Here is a 20851-nt window from a genome sequence, read left to right on the forward strand (position 1 = left end):
AAATCATTTGCAGGTTTTGAAACCTAAAGTTCTAACGTAAGGGAAACATATCTCATTTATCGAGAAATAATAATTTAAGACGTTGAAATAAAATTATGCCATTTCTCTGAAAATAGCCCATTTGGCCCCGTTTCTTTATTTCATAGAAAAGAAATCATTTTAAAAGGTAACGACAAAATTTTTTGCTGTCACACATAATTCGTTTGTGATTTCTTTAGCGATAACAATTTGTTCATTACCCTTTAAAATGGTTACTTTTAGTGAAATGAATGAAGTTTTCCGTCCAACGACCCTTTTTACAGTTCAATACATTGTGAAATTCTGAATTTAATACAGCTTTACGAACATGTGTCTTTGGAAATGCATCCACGCGTACATTTTTTCCCTGGTAGAGACCTCTTTCTATACCGTACACAGGCGTCTGTTGTATAACACGGTACTTTTATAACACGGTTTCGATATGGCATGGTACCAAATTTGCGACTATTACAACACGGTTTCAATATGACACAGTAGAAAACTTGAATTTAACACTTCATGGTTTGGGTATAACGTGAAAGCTATGTTTGAAAAAGACAGAATTTTATTTTTTGTTCAATATGTTCTGTTAATATTTGGTAATAACCCTATCAAGTATTTACTTTGTTTTTATGAAACTTGGTTTTGATACAACTCGGCACACATCCCTCGATTCACATCATTTCTAAGTCTCGTATAACACGACACATTTTAACCTGATTTTTCTCATGCACATACATAATTAGTATAAAAAACAATTAAAAATGCTATTTTTAAAAAAGTCTCGTATAACACGGTTTTGATACCACACGGAACCAATTAACCGTGTTATATGAGGTATACCCCTGTATTTCTAAGCCTCGTATAACACGGTCTCAATATAACACGAAACACGGTTTCAACACAACACCATACATACCGACATGATTTTTACAATGTACGTGATTAATGAGTGTAAGAAAAAAAAGAGTCAAAAAGTCATTTTTAAAAAAGTCTCGTATAACACGGCTTCGAACGGAACGAATGAACCGTGTTATACGAGGGACGCCCGTACTCGATTTCAAAGAAACGGACCGGTGTCCGTCTAGACGGAGGACAAACTCACCGTCGGAGCGCACCAGCTTGGTGGCCCAGTTGAGGGCCCCGTACTCCACGTTCTTCATGATCAGCTCCAGGATGGCGTCCCTGCCCTCGGCCGACATGGTGCGGGCGGAAACGCTGCCCACCAGGGCGCCCATTATGCCGTCGATGGCCGCCTCGTTCTCTGAAAGAGAGAGCTGAACGTCAGTCTGACCACTGGGTCGGGGTACTGCCGATCGCTTTGGAAAGTCGCAGGTCGGTCAGTCCGACCACCTGGGTGGTCGAACGCATGTAAAGACAAAAATCACTTGGGGGTTAAATAGAGGACAAAAAAATCACCTGGGGGTAAAATAGGAGACAAAAAAAATCACCCGGGGGGAAAGACGACAAAACACTTGGGGGTTAAATAGAAGACAAAACAAAACACTCGGGGGGTTAAATAGAAGACAAAAAAAAAAATCACCCGGGCTTAAATAGAAGACAAAACAAAACACTCGGGGGGTTAAATAGAAGACAAAAAAAAAATCACCCGGGCTTAAATAGAAGACAAAACAAAACACTCGGGGGGTTAAATAGAAGACAAAAAAAAATCACCCGGGGTTAAATTGAAGACAAAACAACTGGGGTTAAATGGAAGACAAAAAAATGACCCCCGGGTTGAACAGAAGAAAAAAAATCATCCGGGGGTTAGATAGAAGACAAAAAAAAAATCCCCCAGGGGTGGGGATAAATAGAAGACAAAAAAAAAAAAAACACGGGAGGGTTAAATAGAAGACAAAAGCAAAATCCCTCGGGTGGGTTTAATAGAGGACAAAAACGAAATCACCTGGGGGGGGGGGGTTACATAGAAGACAAAAACAAAATCGCCTGGGGGGTCAAATAGAAGACAAAAACAAAATCACCTGGGGGTTAAATAGAAGACAAAATCAAAATCACCCGGGGTTAAATAGAAGACAAAAACAAAATGGTGGAACGGGAGACACTTCGACAGATGGCGTCGCTCACCCTTCATGAGGACCTTGTCCGGCTTCTTCCCCTCCCTGAGGTCCATCCCGGAGAGGGAATCCAGCACCACCTGCACCAGGTACTGGACGCAGGCCACGTACTCCTCAGAGAAGGAGTTGAGGTTCTCCACCAGGAAGGGCACGCCCACCTCACCCAGGACCACCAGGGTCTGCAAAGAGAGAGAGAGAAACCTTTCGTCACGCAGAGGCGAGACTAGCCCGTCTGAACGAAATCACATCGAAATTCGTCTCCCGCTGGGTTTCTCGTACCTTCTGAAACTGCTCGTGCGTACGTTTGCTCCTTTGACCCACCATAAGATTGTATCCTACATAGAAAACTAGCACCACCTTTCAGCCAAGAAATAACATATACAGACGAGCCTCCATATATCGAACTTCCACAATTCGAAATTTTCTATCTATCGAAATCCCAGCAAATTTCTATGCTCATTACATAGAAAAATTGTTTCAATATATCGAAAAAATCTCTATATGTCGAACTTTTTTTCGAGACATTCGTAGGTTTTCTTTCCTCTTTAGACTGTCTCATGAAAAATAAAGGTTAGGGGAGAAAATTATGTTCACTAAAGGTTGCTACGAAACTCATAAGGCATCTGGGGTTCAGGGGTGTGTAGATAGGTTGTTGTTTCGTTCTAGAATTCTTAAATTCCCTCGAGTTTATTTCAAATATCTTAGTTGTAACCACTAACATTGTAAAATCAGTTTCAAGTCATCCCTTTTGTTCTGTTGATTATCATTCCTAGTCTTTTTAGCTGCAGTAAAAATCATTCAAGTTAAGTAGATTGATTTTTTACTTTTCTCTCGATTACATTGTCAAAACGAAAATCCCCCTAATGTGGTGGAACAAGTTAAATGTAATTTGTTATTTTTTCAATTACTAACTTTTATTTAATCCAATGCTTGTATCAATTAGAAATTGGGTTTCATACACGTAAATTAGCTTTAATTTTAATGTTTTAGGAAACTTTTAGGATAAAAACAGAACCATTCTGCATATTGAAATTTCTGTATATCGAATTTTTTCCCCCGACTATTTGCTACTTCAATATGTGGAGGTTCGACTGTATATACAGTATTTTTGGGAATAAGCGCTGCACCCGCTGTAAGCGCCACATCCAAAAATATTCTCCAGGAAAACAAATTTTAATGTATGCGCCACACCCGCCATTAAACTTAAAAGCACAATCATTAGTAAAGAAAGCTGGAATGGAATGCAAACAAAAAAAAAATTTTTTAATTAATGAAATTATACATACTTTACTATAAATATAATTTTCTTCCCTTGGAAGGACACATTCTTTGGATATCCAGAGCGAGGGACGCGGACCCTTCTCCTCAATGCCTCGCCAATGTCAAACGCTTTGGCCCGAGTCACACAAAAATATTGATCAACATAGAAACGACGTAAGTCGACATTGGAATACCGAACAATAACGGATAACGTTCTTGAACATATAGAACTATGCCGAAGTATATTTTTTCACCAATTTGATTTAAAAAGTCATTTTTACTGTTTAGTTTGACATTTGAAATCAATTAATCATAATTAAAAGCGTTTATATAGAAATCAGAAGCAAAATAGAAAATTGCAAACATCAAAAAACGTAGTTTTATGTCAGAAAAAAATATTGAAACACTGGCGTTTTTTGACGTGGCTTACGTACTTTTCCTTCGTTGATCATTATGTTGGGCTAACTGTCGGCAGCAGGACGACGTGGTGCCATCTATTGGCAGCATTTTAAACGTTTTTTACAAACTTGGATTTTTTTTACTTGAAAAGAAAAAAAAGACTTTTTTTTAAAAGACCAGCAATTTTTTTTGCTTTTTTTCTTGTGTGTGCCGCGGTGCTTATTCCCGAAAATACGGTATATATACATATATTTATATATATTGAAAACATATTACATAAAAATCCCCCGTGTTTCCGACCATTCCCGTGGAAGTGACCCGTTTCATACTTAATAGTTTAGTTAACTATAAGTTCTAGTTAACTATAAGTTTTGAAAAGTTAAGTTCAAAAGTTGAAAAGTTCAAAACTTATAGTTGACTATAAGTTTTGAAAAGACTACCTACATTAGGATGACCCCGTATATTAAACCATGTCCCCACAATATGGCACTGATGCTTAATGGGCATTGACAATTTATGACTTTTCTGTGTTAAACCGACACAGCACGTGCATCCACCAATCAATGTCAACGTTTCAAAGTTTGCTTATTTCTGATTGGACGTTGCCCATTTTGACCGCAAGAGGCGCTGAACAGAAGCCCAATCAATGGCAACGTAATAGAAACAGGGGTTTCCTGTTCCGCCCTCTTCGCTTATAAACAACCAATGCACCAAAATGGCGGAGATGTGTTGAGAAATCAACTGCAATATCTAAAGTGTTCTGTACATTAGTTGCAAATATTCAAACATTTCCTGCAAGCAGTGCTAGAATATAGACAGGGTTGCCACTCAATTTTGGAAAAAAAAATTCCCTGTGTTTTCCCTGTATGAAAATAAAACATTACAAACGAGCGAGCACTGATTATTTGGAAAAGAACATTCATATCTTGATCATTTCACCACAGGGTAAAAAACCAAAACACAAATTTCTAACTAAATAAGAATTCATAATAACTGAAATAATAGCATGGTGGTTGAATATATTCAACTTTTTATTCAAAAAAAAAACTTCTCTTAGCCATGGACCTAAAAGTGCATGAGTGACCCAGAACAATGATTATTGACGACTCATTTCATACACTCTAAATTATCATGAAATTCAAGATTCTATTTTTATGAGAAATATTTTAATATTTACTTACTTTCAAGCAAAATTACCATTTTTTATTTTACTTTATTTCTGAACTTTATTAATATTCTCATTATAATTATTACTATTTATTTAATTTCCGGTAGTTTATATATTTGGGAATTGATTTTTGTAACTTTAATTTAAGAAGGAAAAAAAAAATTCCCTGTATTTTCCAGGTTTTTGAGGAAATTTTCAAAATTCTCTGGGTTTTCCCTGTTTTTTTGTTGATTTTTGAATTCCCTGTGTTTTCCCTGTTTCTTCAGGTTTCCCTGTGGCGTGGCAACCCTGATAGAGATATTAACTTTTCCTTTTTGCAATAAAAAATCATTCACTTCTTATCTACAACTAAGCTTATAAAACTAGTTCATAGCTATGCCATGCTGAAACAGCAAAAAATAGATTTTAATGAAGATTTTATAGCGTGCATTATTGCACGCTATAAAATCTTCATAAAAATCTATTAAATATTATTTATATAAAATTATATATTCATATAAATTATATATTTATTATATATTCATATAAATCTAATTCTTTAAGTGCTAAACATTAAAGGAAATTAGTTTTGCTTTTTATTTATCGCGATTTCTTTCACTTTATAACTTAGTATTGCTTAAACTGGTACAGTTTCTTCAAATATAGTTTTGTCTGTAAAAATGGCTGTCATAAACAAGATCATCATTATGACTTACATCATTATTTAATTTGTTTTTCAGCCTCTAATACATATCGCTAATTTTTATTTTATGTATGAAAAGTGTAAAAACAAATTTTTAAAACATTTAACTCTTAAATAATGCACCTTTTTTTAAACTAGAAAACAAGTAAACCCACATGAAATTTGTATCAAAGCATTTTTCATGTTCTTTCATTAACTTGCAAAAAAAAAAAAATTGTAAAAACGGCCACCTGCCAGTTTGCAAATACTATAGGGTTGGAGGGAAAGTTATGTGGTATTTTTAAGAAAGTATTTGAATTCAGCTACAGTTCCACAACCAAATATCCATCAACGAAAAGTACTGCGTTGTTTGTGGTGGGACAGGAAAGGTCCAGTGTACTACAAGTTGCTGAAACAGGGAGAAACCATCAATGCAGATCTGTTCTGCAATCAGCTGAATAAACTGAATGCAGCTATCAAAGAAAAAAGGCCAGCATTAGGGTCCAAAAAAGGAATAGTGTTCAACCACGATAATGCTCGACCGCATACTGCAATGGCGATACAAAAAAAACTGAATGCGTTAGGATGATAAGTCCCTAGTCACCCACCGTATTCACTTGATATTGCACCATCTGATTATTAACCTCTTCAGATCTCTGCAAAAATATATAACGGGAAAAAAATTCGAGTCTTTTGAAAGTGTTTCCGAGGCAGTTGCTGATTATTTTAACTTCAAGGGCGAGAACTTCCACAAAACAGGAATTCACAGGTTGCCTGAAAGACAGCAACAAGTAGTAACAAATAATAAATATTTATCAAAGATAATCCTCATATAAATAATAGCCGACGATAGAGTAACCCGCGTGTTTCAGCAATGAAACTCCCGCCACAGCAAGATAATTTGATAATTTTTTTTGGTGATGTTTGACATGCAGGGAAAGAAAGGCTTTATCGTGACAAGGCTGAACTCGATCCGGCAACTTAACAGTTTTACTGGTAAAACTGTGTCATTTCAGGGGAATGAAGAAACGAAAGCAATGAACGCTATCTACTGGAGTTTAGGGTTAACCCACTGGTGTTAGGGTTAAAATTTCAACTATCAAAAAATCACCAAACAGGCAATGGCTTCGTTCAAATGTAGAAGCAAATTTTCACCTGTTATAAATAGACGGGCGACTGTCTAATTGATTAATATTAAACGCACATTTTTATAGATGAATTCAAATATTTTCTTCAGAGATTCGCAATTCCAATAAACTATAGGGGGCGCTGCAGCCACTGTCTAATGGCGGATGAAAAAGGTAAAACAAACAAATGCCGTAACTTATAACTTGCTTTGACACTCAGCGAACGACGGTCATTTTTCATCGCGTTTTCGGGAAGCTTTCTTTTCTATTCTTCTGAAATTACATTACACCACAAACTGTCTGAAGCCTGTACTGTTTGACCATCGATTACATGGAAAGGCTGATATCCGGTTTATAGGCGGAAATGGACGTATCTATTAGTTTATAGGGGTGTCAGTCGATTTGCTACAGATGTGCACGTTTGCCTCTCTATTATTATTTACCTTAGTTCTGTAAAAATGAAAATTGGCTCACAGCAACATTTTTTAAATCTAAAGCAGATTCAATCTATACTCTCAGAGCAAAAATGAATTGATTTATTTATTCACAACAAAGTTTTGAGCTCACCCCTTTGCTTTTACGTTCCTGCACGAAATGAAAATATTTTATTTTCTTTTTGCTGTTTCCATGGTAACTATTTTTGTTTCCCCTCATTTTATTTTTGAGAATGCAATAAATGCATAAAGCACTAGTGACATTATAAAACGCGTGCATCAAAAAATCCCATCGTTATTTCCCCTTCTCCCCTGCTGGATTCATTCAGATGGAATCGTCTTTACATGACAGATTGCCAAATTACATACAATCCGCGGTCAAACAGTAATTTACCCCAGAGAAAACATGTGGAATGGAATGTTTTACCTTTCTCTTTAGTATTGTTAATCACCGCAAGGTAGCGTATTCGAGCTCTGGAGTTGCGAATACGACACAACTTCCCCCCCAACCCAATACTTCAGCCACTTCGGCAAAAACCTGTTGGCAAGAACTTGCCAACAGGTTTTGCAAGGCTCCCTTGCCAACAGGGTTGGCAAGAACTCGCGAGGGAACGAAAAAGCGGGAGCTCACCCTGTCCGTGTCCTTCTTGCAGAGCTCGCTGAGGATTCGGACGATCGCCATGGAGATCTGCTCGTTCTTCTCCAGCTTCATGGCCGCCAGCAGCTTGGGGACGCCACTCTGCGCCATGATCAGCTCCGCGCCGGCCTTCTCCTTCGACAGCACCAGCAGGTTGTTGGCGGCCTTGGGGGAAGAGGGAACGTTTTTCCGTGAGCCTTTTTTGTCGTATAATATATTCAGACATAATTGGTCTTGCCATTTAAACAACCCCCTATTGTCATCATAAATATATATACGTATCAATTGTTGTATTCTCATTGTTTGTCTCACTGTTGATGGCGCCACGAGTGGGCATCAACTCTGTTTCTCTGTGGGATATAAGAAGGGGCATTCCATGGTATTTTTGACATTATGTAGAGTCCGTAACGTGACCTTTTTTGCCATAACTTTTTAATTTACTGTTTGATGAGCATATTATTTTATTTTGATCTTTTCCTACCAACACACCAGCTCAAATTAAAATAATTTGCAAATCAAACGGTAAACTAAAAAGATATGGCAAAAAAAGGTCACGTTACGGACTCTACATAATGTCAAAAATACCATGGAATGCCCCAGAAGTAAGATCACAGAGGGTTTGTGTGGCTGTCTTTTAGCATGGTGCTCTTTTTTCCTCATGTCCGAATAGTGTGCGTTATTTAGAATATTCGCCTTACAGGTATGAAGTTAAATGTCCGTCCACCCTGTTTTGCAACGTATACTGTAATTTCTTCAACTTACCAACTATTTTAGACTTTTAAATAAAAGCTTTTTATAGCACAAGTATCTTTCCTTGTAATGTGTAATATTCACTCTGCTTAGTGTTAGACAGTATTAGAATATGTCAGGTATCTTCGCTAATGGCGTTTGATATTTTGTACAAAACATTTTTCACGAGCGGAGGAGTTTACGGAAAACAGACGCGGGCATTCCTCGTATAACACGGTTTCGATATTACATGGTACGAAACTCGAATTTAAAACTTCATGGTTTTGATACAACACGAAAGTTATTTTTAAAACAGATGGTGTTTCATTCTTGTTTAACATATTTTGTTCATGTTTGATAATAACTCTAATCAGTTTTTACTTTGCTTTTATGAAACTTGGTTTCGAAACAGCACGGTACACATTCCTTGATTTACATTATTTCTAAGTCCAGGGCCGAATTTGGAAGTGTGGAGGCCCCTAATCAGGGTTCGAAAAGATCATCATATTTTCGGAAATATCCGATACTTTGATATATATCCGAATATATTGATATATATCAATGTATATATTCGATACTTTCGACTCGTGAAGTTAGATATTTTGTAAAAAAATTATTGCAGGGGCCCTATGTTGTGGAGCCCCCCCCCCCCCCCCCGTGGCAGTAGCCCCGCCTACCCTCCCGTAAATCCGGCCCTGTTTAAGTCTCGTATAACACGGTTTCAATGTAACACGAAACACGGTTTCGATACAATACGATACCTGTTGCCCTGATTTTTGCTGTGTACATGAGTAATGAGTAAAAATTAAGTTAAAGAGTTATTTTTAAAAAAGTCAAGTATAACACGGTTTCGATACGACATGGAACAAATGAACCGTGTTATACCAAGGACGCCTGTACTGGCATTCCTCATGCCGTATGGTTTTGATATCACACAAGACAAACTGTGCAATCACTACAACATAGATTCAATGTTAGACGGTAGAAACGTAGAATTCAAAAGTGTAGGGTTTCGATATAAGACAATTTTAAAATTTGAATTTCAATACCGTTCGATTCGCCGTTAAAGAAAACACCTAGAAAATAACATTCAGCTAAATGAGTCGAATGACAAAATTCAAAACACAATAGATTTATTCTATTTACAGTAGAAGACTGTTATATTGCACACCTTGGGACCAGAGCTTTTGCGTTATACAGGATTTTGTGTTATATAGATCATCTCCCAAATTTTGAAACTAACATTCAGAATATACCTATATATTAGCACTTCAGAATGAGTTTTATCTGCAATGAATATTAAAGCACCAATACTACAATTAGTTATTTTCAAATAAATATGTCTCACAATCAAAAGAAAGTGAATTATCCTGCACTTCTGCTAGCTTCATGGTGTGCATAACAGCTGCATTTTCAAGAGCCATCTGATATTTTCTGTTTATTATGATTACTAATTTTAAATTTAAAAGCTTTGAATTAAGATGGAAAGATGAAAAACTGTTTCAAAATTTAATTTGCCAAACAATTTTTATGTTTGCAAAGCAAAACAGAGGAATTTTTTGAGCTTCAAAACCTGTTTACTTCTGAAAAGTTCAGCAGTTTAAAGAAAATTGCGTTATATAGGTTGGCATTATAACAGTCTTCTACTGTATTTTATTTTAGACTGGCATAGCAGGGTCTGCCTCAAAAACAAAATTGGCTTACTGCACACTGCAGTAAGGTAAAACACTAGTAGTGGCTTGTATACTTTAAAGAAAGAAATTAACAATAATAATGTGAAAAATATATTGGTACTTAATGTAACTATCCCATTGAATCCATTTTATTCATCAGTTATTTGAATTTAAAGTAAATAACGTAAATACTTCGGACAGGAGAATGTCGGAGGGCCAAGAAATTTTGAGATTTTGGAGTGGCCTCTGCTGGATCCCCTTTGAGGTTTGGGAAAAAAATGGATAAGAGCAAATTGAAATTCTGACATTTTTAGAAAAATGGGACGATGAGGGAAGCATTGGGATATCCTATGCTCATTGGGTTTCAAGAGAGGTCGTTAATATTACCCACAGACCCACAGTTTAAAAATATACTTTATTGTAGCAACTACTAGTGCGTTTTAACCTTGAAGTGGCGGCTACTGGTGTTTTACTTTGCATACGATAAATCAGAGTTCGTACACACTTCTTTGAGGGGTCAGAGTACCATTCAAACACTTTTTTTTAATTTAAGTAAATTTTATATTTCTTCAAAACCATAACATGCATACTTATTCCGTAATCAATAACTTATTTTCAAAATTTAAAAATATTAGCTACTTTTTTAAAAATTCAAAAAATTGAGCAAAATTTCAATTTTTTGAAATCCCTAAGGCTTTTTTACTTTTATACTAATTAAAAAAAAGCTTTTTGCTAAAGGATCACTATAATCATCTCTAAAAATCTGTGCATTCATTTGCTTATGAGTTTATTAGAAAATTTTCTGCGATTAATTATGCGAAAAAATCAAAGTTTTTTTTTTTTTAACTTGTTTTTAAAGGTTTAACATGCTCTAAATGTTTGCGTAATTTATAAAATGCTTATCCAATGCACAGTTTTGTCAAATATGTTATCCCAATTGCAAAAAGTATTACTTTAAAGCTGTATCTTTAATAGAAAAACATCCTTAGCGATTCTAATGACTTGAAAACACAAAAAAACCATCATCGAGAAAAAGCAGTTTAAAGTTTTTCTTCTGCATAAGAACACGTAGCGAGCATGGTCTAAAACCACTCATAACTTTTTAAATATTTGAACTACAGCAATGAAACTTTTCCCCTGTGTTTGGACTACTGTTTAGTTTCGAAATAAGCGATAAAAATTTTTTTGATTGTTTGGTCATTTTTAAGGTACTGTAACCCCTTAAAATAAAAGTAAGGACTTATAAGGACCAAAAAATAAGGACCTCTAAATAGAATTAATTAAATTAGCGCACACGTTTTCAAATTCAATCTATTAGAGGTGATGAACAATAAAGAACATTAAAGATACAATAAAATAATAACATCAAAAATTCTTTTAAATGTGACTTAATAAAATGATGGAGGGAAAAAAAATCAAAAACTAGCAATCAGATTAAATATCTTTTAATTTCGAACTTTTTTCCTTTAATTTTACATACAAGGAATTTATTTCTATTTCTTTCTCAGATAGTGTTTTTTTTTTTTTTTTTTTTTTTAAGTTTATGTGACTGAATGAACAACTTAATGTCCTTAGATTTTTCAGCCTCACCAGCCAAATGTTTTGCTTTTGCATTTGTTTTCATTATGTCTTTTTGGAGAAACATTTTCTTCTTTTTAAAAAAACTTACCCCCTCCTTGAATTGCATTTTTCTTGTTTTGTTTCATTCTTTTTCTTTGATTTTTCATTTTTCAAATACTGGTTGCATTTTGCTCTAGTGGTTGTAGCAGCTGTAGTGATGTGGATTGGGTAAATACCCAGCGGGTAGGTAAATATTTTTTGGGTATTTACCCAAGGCTTGGGTAAATACCCAAAAAACTGGGTATTTTATTTAAAAAAATGCAAAAAGTGAATGGGATTTTTTTTTAAAATTTAAATATGAAATAATTGGTAAAATTGATACATACATATGTATTACACAGTTCATAATATTTTTTATTGAAAGACTTGATGAAATTATGTAAGAAACATATCGTGAACCAAAGAATCTTGTTATAAAAAAAATTGATGTTTGCTTTTTTTGTAACCAGTTAAGCTTTTTACTTTTTGTAGAATGGCTTTTTATATCTGAAATTTGGCTATCAACATTGATTAGGCATATCCAACACTTTTAATGTGAATATCATATTAGATTGCTAAGTTGTTTCACACAATGATTCTTTAAATATGCGATCAAAATACAATTTTTGGGCAAAAATTTATTATTTTGTGTGTGGTTGGTTATACATAGTGGAATACATGCAGAAAAGTATTTTAGTTGAATCTACATTTTTGAAATAAATACCCGGGAAAATACCCATTTTGGGTATTTACCCTGGGTATTTACCCCTAAACATAAATACCCGGGTATTTTACATCACTAAGCAGCTGTCCTCATTTCTTTATTTATTTGTATGTAATTAACCAGGGCTCATCGTTTTAAATCAAGTGATTTTTTTAACCAAATCATAAATCAAAATCAGTTCATTTTATTTTTAAAAATTAAATTTGCATTTTTAGAATGTGTTGATCTAAATTTAACTACGTATATACTGCATTTTACAATCTTACCTTCAACAGGCAAAACGACATAGATCCCTCTTTCTCTGCGTGAAACAGATTTTCATTCTTGCAATATTGCTTTTACTCTAAAACTACAGTTCAATTCAGTACACAACCAAATACAAATGTGCAGTTTTTCTTACACACCATCACTAATATAGTTAAGTAAAGTTGTTGCTCAACATTATCTTTTGCACTGGATTGTAGGTGTACACTAGAGTGGTTCAAATATACGTGTAAAAAAAAGTTTCTCCTAGATAACAGGACACCCCTCCATAGTTTTAGACTTGTGGATAGTAATGTACTGGGAGAATTTTAGCTTCCTATTTAAACTGAAAGAGGATGCTCAACCGTTACCGTCGCAACACAAAGCCCAAGAACTGAATTGGTTGCTAAGGAGTACGTCATTAAATCTAGGCAACTTTATTTTCACTAACATGCATATTCCAGCCTATTTTATGATGAAGATCGATAGGCTACGCTGAAGAAAGTTATTTCCGAAGGATTTGGAGTATATTTAAAACATAAAAGGTAAGTTGTGATTTTTTTTGTCATATAACATTCTCTCATAATCATGAAAGTTAACTTTTCTTAAGCACTAACTGAGAGTCCAGGTAGTTGCCGGATTAGTTGAATGTGAAACATAGCGGTATATAATGCTTTGACAGCACTACAGGTTGAAATTTACTGGATACAATTCAGATTTTCTTAGCGGAATTAAAATATTTATACACAGACAATGCTCGTCTAATTGAAAATTTCTTTTCTTGTTGGTAAAAGATGCACTGTATTTTAAAATTTAACCAGCTGGTTCGAAAGTTAAATCAAGAAGCTAGCTAAACTTAACTATTTTCTGAAAACCGTATCCGAAATTTTCGCTATGAGATGAAGTTCATGGATTACCTGTTTAAAGAATATGAAATGTTTGAAACATTTAGAGTAATGCATTAACAAACTGCAATTTTTATCTAACCGAAAATATAATCTATGATTATGGCAGGGTTTTCAAAAGTTTGCAACTTATCTGACGTATTGTCTTGCCGGCAATTAATCTCGCCAAAAACTTGCAACGGGCATTTTAAGGGAAAATCCGCTTATAGATTTCTTTTCTTTCCTTCTCTTTCTCTTTGTGTGTGTGTGTGGTTTTTTTTTTTTTTCAAATTACTTTGATTTTAACCAAGCATTTTCGCAAACAAAATATTTTGGCGTGATTTCAAATTTGTTGAACTTGTGCTAGTAATTTAAAGCACGGTTTTCGGCATGATTTTAAATGCCAAAAAACAATGTTAAAACATTTATTAATGTAAAAAAAATCGGTCAAATAAATAAATGAAGTCGTAATATAAATTTTAAATGTGCATTATTATGCGCGTTTTGATATAATTTTAAAACCCACCAAATTTGTGATACTAATTTTGGAAAACTTTGAGATGGAGATTTGTGGCGCAATTTCATGATCGCGAACATTTTCTCGGTTTTCGATAACAATTTTGGTTTTGACGAAATTTTAACTGCGCCTTGACTTTTTTTTTTTTTTTTTTGACTCTGAAAGGCTTTTGAAGGTTTGATTTGTAAAAAAGAAAAAAATTCACACTTCAACAATTTCCAAGAAACTTGATAAAGTTTTAAACTGCGCCAACAGTCAACATTATCGGAAATCTGCCATTTTTACTGTAATGGTTGGTTGGGTCGATTGGGTTGTCTTAATAGGCTATGCTGCGCCAAACAATTGTTAGTTAGTTGAAAGAGGTGCATTGTACCATTAGGTTTAGTGTTAATGCATAGAGTCGACAACCTAAATTCGATATTACCAAACAATTAGTGGCGAGTCAAAGAAACTTAGATCCAAAAATCTAATACAAATTGGGCTTTTGTAAAACTTTCAGGCATGAGTAAAACCTTACTTATTAGAAAATATTAAGTTGAAATAACTCTCTCTAAAAGTAATTATGAATATCTATATATTAATATGTATAGAAAACTTTAAAGTATTTTCTCGCAGTCTTTGTGATCTGTGACGGATCATGGATGTGGACCATCTCATTATTTGCCCTGCTCTTTCCAAACGCTCTCTTGCGAACTGATACTGGGAGGTCAGGGGCCTTTTGGATTCATAGACTTTTGCTACAGATGCTTTTTTATTATTTTTTTTTTTTTTATCTTTGTAAACTTGTTTAAATCCTTAATCCAATTGTACTTTTGTATCTGTAGTTGTCACAAAATCTTGCCATTAGAAATAAAAAAATAAAATAAAAAATTATACTGCATTTTCAATCCCTTTTTTTTTTGCAATTCGATAAAATCAAATTGTTTCTCAACAATGAAAAGTTCAATCAAAACGTCCCAACATTAAACGCCAACATAATCCGGTGCCTAGATTGAGTGACGTCATATTTCAGCGCTTGGGCTTTGTGTTGCGACCGCATCGGCTCAACCCCTGCCCCAAACTTTGTAAGTATTGGGAGGGGAAGGGTTGAAAAAATACATTGAACTGAAAAACCAACGCTACATATTATAATAAACACTAGTAATATGCATATGCATTGCAATAAAATAATTATTTACAAAGAAAAACAGCTGGGGAAATGAAACGTTTCTAAATTTATGATTTTCTATGCTTCGGCTAATGTTAAATGGAAGGGGTAATTGAGCACCCTCTTAAAATTTGAGTCAGAAGCTAAAACTTTTACACCATAATACTATTAGTAAGTCAAAAAAAAAAATAAGGGGGTGTACTGGACTCTAGCCGTAAAAAAGTTTTCTCGAACCACCCTAATGTACATGATGATGGAAACCTTATTTTTAAGCAAAGTATAAAACAAAATCTCTTCTTATCTAAGTATTATAACATATTTATTAATCTTTAAAATGTATTGAATAGAAAGAGAACTTATCTTAGTTTTAAAAGTAAGCTGAATGGAGTCAGCTACTGTATGAAATATACTATGTTTACAAATGTAAAATGATTTAATAACTACAAATTTTGGAAGATTAAAAAAAAATTTAAATAATCGGATTTGAATTTAAAAAAATCAGACTTTTTTTGTTTTGGTCAAAAAAATCAACAAAAATCACAAACCTTGTCATTAACTGATCCAGACAATTTAATAAAGTCATTAAGTATTGCAGTCATTTAAGAATTCAGAGAGACCCATCATATTTTGGATTCGGCAGTTGCACAGATGGATGTGGACTTGGGGCATTAAAATAAGGACCTGTTAGCACTTATAAGGCAAAATATTAAAGTAAGGACTTGTAAGGACCCGAACAAACCCTGTTATCCTTCAGAAATGGGGGAATCATATCATGGGGGAATCATATAATCATATACTTTGGTCAAATGTTAGGGGGTTGTATTTACGTTATAAGAAACAATTTTCAGGTTACGTTACTACGATAATTTTAGATGAAAGTTAATCGAACAAACGCCAAATTTAGCCAGATTACAACAAATTAATCATGAAACTAATTACTATTTAAAGAATTTGTAACAATATCTATTTTTAGACATACATTCTAAGAAGAAACAAATACGGCTTCCCTGACACTGCTGATAACTCATGAGTTGCACATAAGGACACAAACTGCATTGAAATTTTAAACTGTTTGATGAGCAGTTCAATAAAATCAATTTCAGCTGTGCGTAACTAACAAATATTACTCCCTTCTTCAATGCACAAATAGTAAAAAAGCTGCTTCAAAAGCGTACGAAATTTTTCAAGGAATTGTGAGTTTTTTAGTCAGTACAAGGAAATTTCCATTACTGCTTCACTAAAGAGATCAGAATCAGGGTTGGGTTTTTGCCGTGAGAGTGGAAAAAAACCATGGCAAAAATGGAAAAAACTGGCAAAAATGGAAAAAACGGCAAAAACCTAATTGCAAATAAAGTAGCATCATAGTGTTAATCAAGAAATAGTGACCATATAATATAAATAATGCACTTTAATATTTCAGTTATGTCTCTCCATGTTACTTCTAATTTATATGGTGAAAAATAAATAAAAAACAAATGTTGGGATTGCAAAACTTAAGATTTTAAATGTTTGCTAAAATAATTTCTTCAGAATGAGCCAATTCCTTCAATGCTAAAACAAAGAATGGGTACTTAAGCTTAGTAAATTAATAAAAAGATTGAATTATAATTATATATATATATATTTAATTAATTACTTTTTTTTTGATCCCACTAAGATTTTTAAGCTATTTAATTAATGACAGAATATTTACTTGAATATGGAAAAATATTAACTTTTTCTCACTAAAGAAATGATGCATTTTTTCTCACTAACTGGGAAAATGGATAGCCAAGAGAAGAATTTAAAAAGAAGAAAAAAAAAAAGCTGATCCTTATGTGCATTTTATATTCACTCTACTTTTTAATGATACTAGCTCACTCTACAGGAAAATGGCAAAGCCTTTTATCAAAATCTTTTCATGCTTTTACTTTTATATAAAAGGAAAAAAAACTGCCCATAAGTTGTTAACACAAAATCTATTTTTGCCACTTTGGCAAAAACTGGCAAAAACCAATTTTTGCCGGGTGGCAAAAACCGTGGTTTTTTCCATGGTTTTTTCCGCCTCCGGCAAAAAATTGCCAACCCTGATTAGAACTGTCAAAGACTCACCTGCACTCTGTTCTCCTGGGAAACGTCTTCCCCCAGCAGGTAGTCGAACATGCTCTTCACCTTGTTCAAGGTGCTGGCCTGCTCCTTGGCCTGGAAATGCAAACCACAGATCAATCGTCCGAAAAGGGAAACATTCGTTTCGTTCAAACTTCCATCTGCGAGGGACTCGAACATGCTGGGTCCCGACCAGGGTTACAGTAATAACAATAGTAGTAATAACAACTCTGTTGTAATTACAATAATAACAACAGGGTTACAATACAGTAGAAGGCCGTTATAATGCCGACCTGTATAACGCGATTCTCTATAAACCGCACCACTTTTCAGAAGTAAACAATAGATTTTGGAGTTTAAAAAATCCCCCTGTTTTGCTTTGCAAACATAAAAATGATTAGGCAAATTAAATTTTAAAACAGTTTTTCATCTTTCCAGCTTAATTCAAAGCTTTTAAATGAAAATTAATATTCACAGTAAAGAGAAAATATCAGATGGTTCTTGAAAATGCAGCTCTTATGCAAACCATGAAGCTGGCAGAGTGCATGATAATTCACTTTTAATTGTAAAGCATATTTATTTGTGAATGATTAATTGTATAATTAGTGTTTTAATACTCCTTGCAGATAGAACTCATTCTGAAGTGCTAATATATAGATATATTCTGAATACTATTTTCAGAATTTGTGAAATGATCTATGTAACGCAAAAACCTGTATAACGCAAAAGCTCTGGTCCCAAGATGTGCGTTATAACGGTCTTCTACTGTATTGGGAAATACCAGGGTTATTCCCAATTAAAAAGTTTGTCTGCTAAAATTGTGGGGAACAGCTTGGGCAAGATGCTAAACTGTCGAAGGTTGATGAATACATATGAAGAGTTACGTATCGGACAGTACAGTAGAAGACCGTTATAACACACACCTTGGGACCAGAGCTTTTGCGTTATACAGGATTTTGCGTCATATAGATCATTTCACAAATTTTGAAACTAACATTCAGAATAGATCTATATATTAGCACTTCAGAATGGGTTTTATCTGCAATGAGTATTAAAGCACCAAATTAGTTATTCACAAATAAATATGTTTCACAATCAAAATCCTGCACTTCTGCTAGCTTCATGGTTTGCATAACCACTGCATTTTCAAAAGCCATCTGGTATTTTCTGTTTACTATGAGTACTCATTTTCAATTTAAAAGCTTTGAAATAAGATGGAAAGATGAAAAAACTTTCAAAATTTAGTTTGCCTAACCGTTTTTATGCTTGCAAAGCAAAACGGAGGGATTTTTTAAACTTCAAAACCTATTGTTTACTTCTGAAAAGTAGTGCGGTTTATAGAGAACAGGTCGGCGTTATAACGGTCTTCTACTGTATCACAGTTTCAGGTATTATAGCTCAATAGTAATGGTATTTTGTCACTCTTTCATGGTAACGTTTGATGCAGACTGCCCTCCTTTTTTTTTCTGCATTATTCAATGTGCCTTCCTTGCCCCTTAGAAATTTTGACAAAACTTCATCATAAAGGCAAGTTTTTGAACTCAAAGCATATTCCTCTCATCTCCTTTATAATTTGATTTGAATATAAATCTCAATTTTCTATGTTTTTAACACAATCGTCTACACTAAAGTTTAAAAAGATTCTTAGAAATTACTCTTTAATTAATTGCAATGGTAATTACGATTGCAAAATACTTAGATTTTGTATATGGATACACAGGGTGCGGCGAAAAAACACGGACAAGCAATTTTCCATATAACTTCATTAAAAATAAATTAATTAACAAAATGCAAAAAATAATAATATGAATATACTTTTTAGCAATTAATAAATTTAATTGGTTCAAACTAACCGCCATTTGCAGTGATACAGTGGTGCAACTGCTCATTGAAATTTTCAGCCAATGGCCACAAGTCTTTTATCTTTAATCAATCCCATTTCCTCTAAAGTAATTGGTTTAGAGCGTCCAAACTTTTATGTAGCTTAGGGTAGACCTTTGACTCTAAAATAGGCCATACAGTGCAATAAACGGAATTGAAGTCTAGCGAGTAGAATGTCTACTCTACAGATGATATCATGTCGAAAACAATGCACCTTGCACCACCCTTCGTCTTTTTTTGGCCATATGAACTGGTGTGGAGTGGAATTGAAATGTCCAGTCTACACTGCTGAAGTGCTGTTAGACCCACAGAAGTACAACAGCTGCAAAATGCTCTTTTGGTACACTTTGTAATTCATTTTACGGCCCTCATCTAGTAAAAAAAAACTTTTTTTTTTTGTCACTCAGTCGCTAGTGCTGATTCTATCACAGACCAAGCCCGGCTTTGGATTTTGGAGAAGTTTAACATTTTCTAAGGTGCTTGTGGTGTCTACAGACCAAATCCTATCACTCTGGGGGTTTTGAGTTGAACGGTAAATCAGTGAAACGTATTGGAAAGGGTTCAAAGGCGGGCTACAAGGCTTATAAATGGACTTTCTCACTTAGACTATGATTCCAGGCTTAGAAGGCTAAAAATGTAGTCTTGAGCAAAGAAGAGACCGAGGGGACATGATTCAGTTGTTTAAATTTATTAAAATGAAAGATGTTACGGGGCTGAAGTTTAGCACCGAAAACGGGACGAGGGGTCGTTGTTTTAAGCTATTTAAATCTCAGGCTAACACGGATGTTAGGAAAAATTATTATCTTAGCAGGGTAGTGGAACCTCGGAACAGCTTACTGGAAGAGGTGGTCATGAGAAAGGGAGTAGACAGTTTTAAGAGGGCCATTGATCTTCACTGGGGATTGTCAATGGACTAGGACCAGTCTAGCTGAGCCCAGAGCCTGTTGCTGGTCGTCACTTTTGTATTTGTATTTGTATTTCTTCCAGCGTAACCTTGAAATAGCAGGTCTTTTGTTCAAAATTGTGAGGAAACCGAAAAACAATACATAAACTAGGTAATATATTGTAAACTACTTTCTAATAAAATGAGAGACAAAAATAAATTAGGCACTTATTAAAATGAAATTACCTTTCTTCCATTCGATGATACAATTTTCGTCCGATATTTTTTTATGATTTAAAATTGTGAGGAAACCGAAAAGCAATACAGAAACTGGGAGATATATTATAAATTATTTTCTAATAAAGTGAGGGACAAAAATAAAGAAAGAAACTCATTAAAAGTAAATTAGTTTACTTCCATTGGATGACGCTAACTTTGTAAGAGTTTTTTTTTGCTGCACCCTGTATTATACACAAAAGGAAACCCTTTTTACTGCAAAATTTCTACTCAAAAGAGCTCTTTTAGTTGAATTAAAGGATCCTTTCCCCTGGAAGTAACAAGCCCCTTTTTTGGGGGAGCCTTGGGGCCCCTTTTTTTTGAGTCTGGGGGAAGCAAAAATACCTGAATGTTAGCCATCGGGCCCAGGTTAGAGTAAAAATCCCTAAATGACTGGGGTTGGGGTGTGAAGCAGTGCCGTATTTACGTAT

At 34.3% G+C, this 20851-nt stretch overlaps 1 protein-coding gene across 3 annotated transcripts in view; it reads right to left on the reverse strand.

Annotated features, from left to right (window-relative positions):
• Positions 1-20851, reverse strand: part of LOC129216857 (protein unc-45 homolog B-like) — a 98517-nt gene that overhangs the window by 31457 nt on the left and 46209 nt on the right. For all 3 annotated transcript variants that reach the window (XM_054851072.1, XM_054851069.1, XM_054851070.1), the window contains exons 4-7: positions 17387-17476; positions 7774-7944; positions 2104-2272; positions 1124-1282 (exon numbers count right to left, since the gene is read on the reverse strand). In XM_054851072.1, the coding sequence (XP_054707047.1) occupies positions 1124-1282; positions 2104-2272; positions 7774-7944; positions 17387-17476 (589 nt within the window). The remainder of the gene's footprint in view (positions 1-1123; positions 1283-2103; positions 2273-7773; positions 7945-17386; positions 17477-20851) is intronic.

Source organism: Uloborus diversus, chromosome 2 (assembly GCF_026930045.1).
Source record: "Uloborus diversus isolate 005 chromosome 2, Udiv.v.3.1, whole genome shotgun sequence".
NCBI classification, from domain to species: domain Eukaryota; kingdom Metazoa; phylum Arthropoda; class Arachnida; order Araneae; family Uloboridae; genus Uloborus; species Uloborus diversus.